We start from the raw sequence: 3,839 nt of genomic DNA on the forward strand, positions 1-3,839 counted from the left end.
AAGATCGTAATGCTTAAATATTTCAGTATGAATTGATATCCGCAATTGAAATCATATGTCGAAATTTTTTTCATTCTTGAAACGCAATTATGAATAAAATTAGAGTAGTAATATCACATATTAAACTGACAAGCAATTTAATAATAACGATGCTAATAAGCATCTTATAAGAGTATATAATAATAAGAATCTTAAAAACATAACTGTTAATAATTGACGAATATATTAGATTTCTCTTACTTAATTAGATTTACTCTTATCGATCCAATTTTATATTATAATTGTCAAAATAAACTAAACAAAGGCAATCATAATATATTGTATAAAAACTGTGTAGAAAGATGAAAACTGAATAGGATATCTCAAAATTAAATTATGTATGAGAATCTGCGAGACATAATCGTATTTCGTACTTTGACAGGAGCGGCGTTTGCTAGATCCATTCGTGTGTTCAACGTCGGTGATGGCGGCGGATCGATAGAACGTCTCGACAACGGTAGGAGCTTCTTTTGCAAGCCGATTTCATGCGGATCACCAGACTCTTTTCAGTGAACTTGTGCTGTATGACGTATTTTTCAAGGTGTTATGAACGATGTCTTATCTGAGTCTGGTAAGGACGAAACCGATGCCGCGAGAATGGATCTGCACGGCTTTAATCCTTACGGATAGTTGATTGATAGTTCGATGTCATTACCGGTCAGGAAGTTTTGCATATGGCACAGCCATCTCATTTTCCATAAGCCGATGAAATTGCTTGCTATCGTCTCTCTTTCTCCTTCGATTTCTTTTTCTTTTTTTTTTCTTTTTCAAGCTCATCTTTTGTAACCTTTATATCAAAAAGAAGTTACATTTTCACATGTCCTGCAAACACCTGCCGATACCCGACTGTGCTTTCTACGAAGCTGCCTTTCCAAACCGGCTATTTTTCGCTTCTCAATCTCGACAGACACACGTGGCATAACAACATCGAATCGCGTAAATAAAGCCAAAAGAAATAACGAATGTCATGCTTTCAGAAAATCTTATTTAAAAAATTTTATTAATGTACATTTCTACCAATGTAGATTAATTTGAATCTCGATTTAATTTAATTAACGAAACTATTTATATCGTTTCTAAAAAATTCTTAGAATTAAAAAGAAATGAAAAATAAATTAAACCAAGATTAAAGTTAATCTATATTGGCAGAAACGAGCATAAGAGAAATAAATTTATTAATTATTAATCAAGCGAATTTTATTAACTTAAGCACTGAGATCCGCTTTGATTGAAAATAGATTTATTTTTCTTAATTTTTATTTTTCGTGATTTATTCTCGTCGGATTAATACGAGTTGTAATCTTTCAAATTCTTTTTATATCTTCAACTTTGCATGAGGTAATGTCCAATTTGTTATTATAAACATCGCATAAAAATACCAACATAAAAATAGCGTGTAGACGTGTATAGTTATATGTGATCGCGATATATTTAAACTTATACAAAGTAAATTTAAAATATAATAATTAACAATTATGAAGAATTATAATACTATTTGTGCAACATTGTATACCTTTTCACCTTAAACTTTTTTTCATCTTAAATTTTAAATAAACTAAAAAGAAACGTATGGAGCGTTTAAAGAAATGAATATATATTATCGAAAGAAGCAAAATCTTCGATGGTATCTTTGTTATTTTAATATCTGTTTTTTAAAATAAAACGAAGATTAATTATTAAGTTAAACTTAGGAGCTCATTCTATAACTCTTAAACGACTGTAACGTTGCAATCGTTAAAAGTTATAGAATAAACCTCTTGTTAGTGCACTATAAATGAAGATTCCAAACATTCCGTATATTCGAATTAGTTAGATTGTACGGACAATTACCTTAAAGAGCCGCAAGATGTTGGCGACCATAATAGAGACTACACTGAATGCGGCGCCTATCACGCCAGTTACCGGTTTGTGGGGAACGTAAGTGGGCGTCTTGTCATTTTCACATTTATACTCCGATATGTCCTGAAACGAGAGAAAAATGCCAAGGTACTCTTTTATTGCTCCTTCATTGCGATAACGATATATAATAATAAAGAAAACACTTATTTATCAAAACATCATTTAAAAGCCTTTTCCGAAAACGGCACAAAACGGTACAAATGTAGGTGCAATTTTCACAATTGTGCATTTAGGTTACTACCTTTAGGCATTCTATTAGTCAGTCACATCCATCCGCATTTGTTTTTGAAATCTAAAAGCAGCGACATAGCCAATGTACGCCACAAACAAATATTATCATATATACATATAGCCATATGAATGTGGGTCAATATTTAGCGAGTGTAAACTAAATCCTATAGCAAAAGTTGGCGTATATTAGTCATGTCATTTAAAGTCATCTTTAATATCTACCGTTCACATGCTTTTTCGATTAGAAGTGGAACATGTAATCTCAAAGGTCGCGTTTTAAAAATATATATATATAGGTATAGAATTTTTAAAATTCGATAAAATTATCTTTCTTCTTCATAGTTTCTACAAAAAAAAAAAGATTTTTTTATAGAAGCTATGAAGAAGATAATTTTATCGAATTTTAAAACTCGGACCACAATACCCTCTAAATTCTTCGGAGTGGAATCTCACTCTAAACAGTAAAAATTGAGCCAATCTTGAAAAAGAGTAACTCAATTTTCAATCTTCATAAGAGTGAGATTTTTCTGATTCATTCACAAGTTTCAGAGAGTAAATAAAAAATACTCAGGCAGGAAGTTATCTTTACTTTCTTATGTATATTTAATCGCCGTTTTGTAAAATAAAAAACATTAAAATAAAGTTTATAATACATTACTGATCTAAATTTGTAAGTTAAAACGTTAAGTTGTAACGTAAAAAAAGAAAAATGTCACTAAAAAAGAAATATTAATATCAAATTTTAAAAAATATCTTAAAAATAATTAGATTAGAAATTAAGATTAGAAATAAAGAAATTAATTTTTCTAAATTTTTTAATCTTTTATAGTTTAACAACTATAAAAAAAAAGATAATTTTAGAAACCATATTACATTTCGTATTATGTATCAACGTTTCTTCATAAAATGACCTAAAAAATCAATTTTCAAAATATTGGACAGTACTTATAATTATATGTATAGATTAAATATAGCTATGTTTTTATTATTTGCAAAGAATGTGGAAAAAATTCAGAGAACTTTAAGAAATAAGAATAAAAAATATTTCTTTTCTGTGCTAACAAGTTATAATGCACATACAATTAAAATTTTACTGAAAAATTATTTCAAATTATTTCTCTTTTCGTTTTAACAAGAATTATGCCGCTGGATTTCCACACGTACGTTTTTCACTTTATTCCCTCTCTATTCGACAGAGATTTGCGCAGGTAACTATCGTGATGGATGAAATCCGACTGTGAAGTTACCATAAAGTTCATTTCGTTGTGTGCAACTCGGTCGTGCTCGTTAGATCCATCCTACAAGCTACGACGTTACACGGTTCGTAATTAAGGAATCCTGTGCAATTCTCAATTCGATATGGAAATGCACTTGTTGGACAATTACGTTTTCACCTACTTGGGACAAACAATCAATAAACAAAACAGTCATAAAATTATCCGCTAATAAAATTTTTAATTATTAAAAATGAAATATAATAATTTCTTTTAAATTTTATTGATCCATCAAAGCAAATTATATTAATCAATAGAAATATATTAATTAAATAATATTAATTTATAACTTAGAAATTAATTTCAATTTTTAATTAGTACTTTCACTTATTTTCTAGAAAATTCTTTTATTTCTTTATCTTTTATTTATAATAACAAACATAATAATAAAAATAA

At 28.7% G+C, this 3,839-nt stretch overlaps 1 protein-coding gene across 1 annotated transcript in view; it reads right to left on the reverse strand.

Moving 5' to 3' along the window:
- Positions 1–3,839, reverse strand: part of LOC108684932 (metabotropic glutamate receptor 8-like) — a gene marked incomplete at its 5' end in the record, with an annotated part of 130,355 nt that overhangs the window by 49,318 nt on the left and 77,198 nt on the right. Inside the window, one exon of the mRNA XM_018189478.1 lies at positions 1,870–2,001. Coding sequence (XP_018044967.1) covers positions 1,870–2,001 — 132 coding nt within the window. The remainder of the gene's footprint in view (positions 1–1,869; positions 2,002–3,839) is intronic.

The sequence above is a fragment of the Atta colombica genome, unplaced genomic scaffold (assembly GCF_001594045.1).
Source record: "Atta colombica isolate Treedump-2 unplaced genomic scaffold, Acol1.0 scaffold141, whole genome shotgun sequence".
Lineage (NCBI taxonomy): Eukaryota > Metazoa > Arthropoda > Insecta > Hymenoptera > Formicidae > Atta > Atta colombica.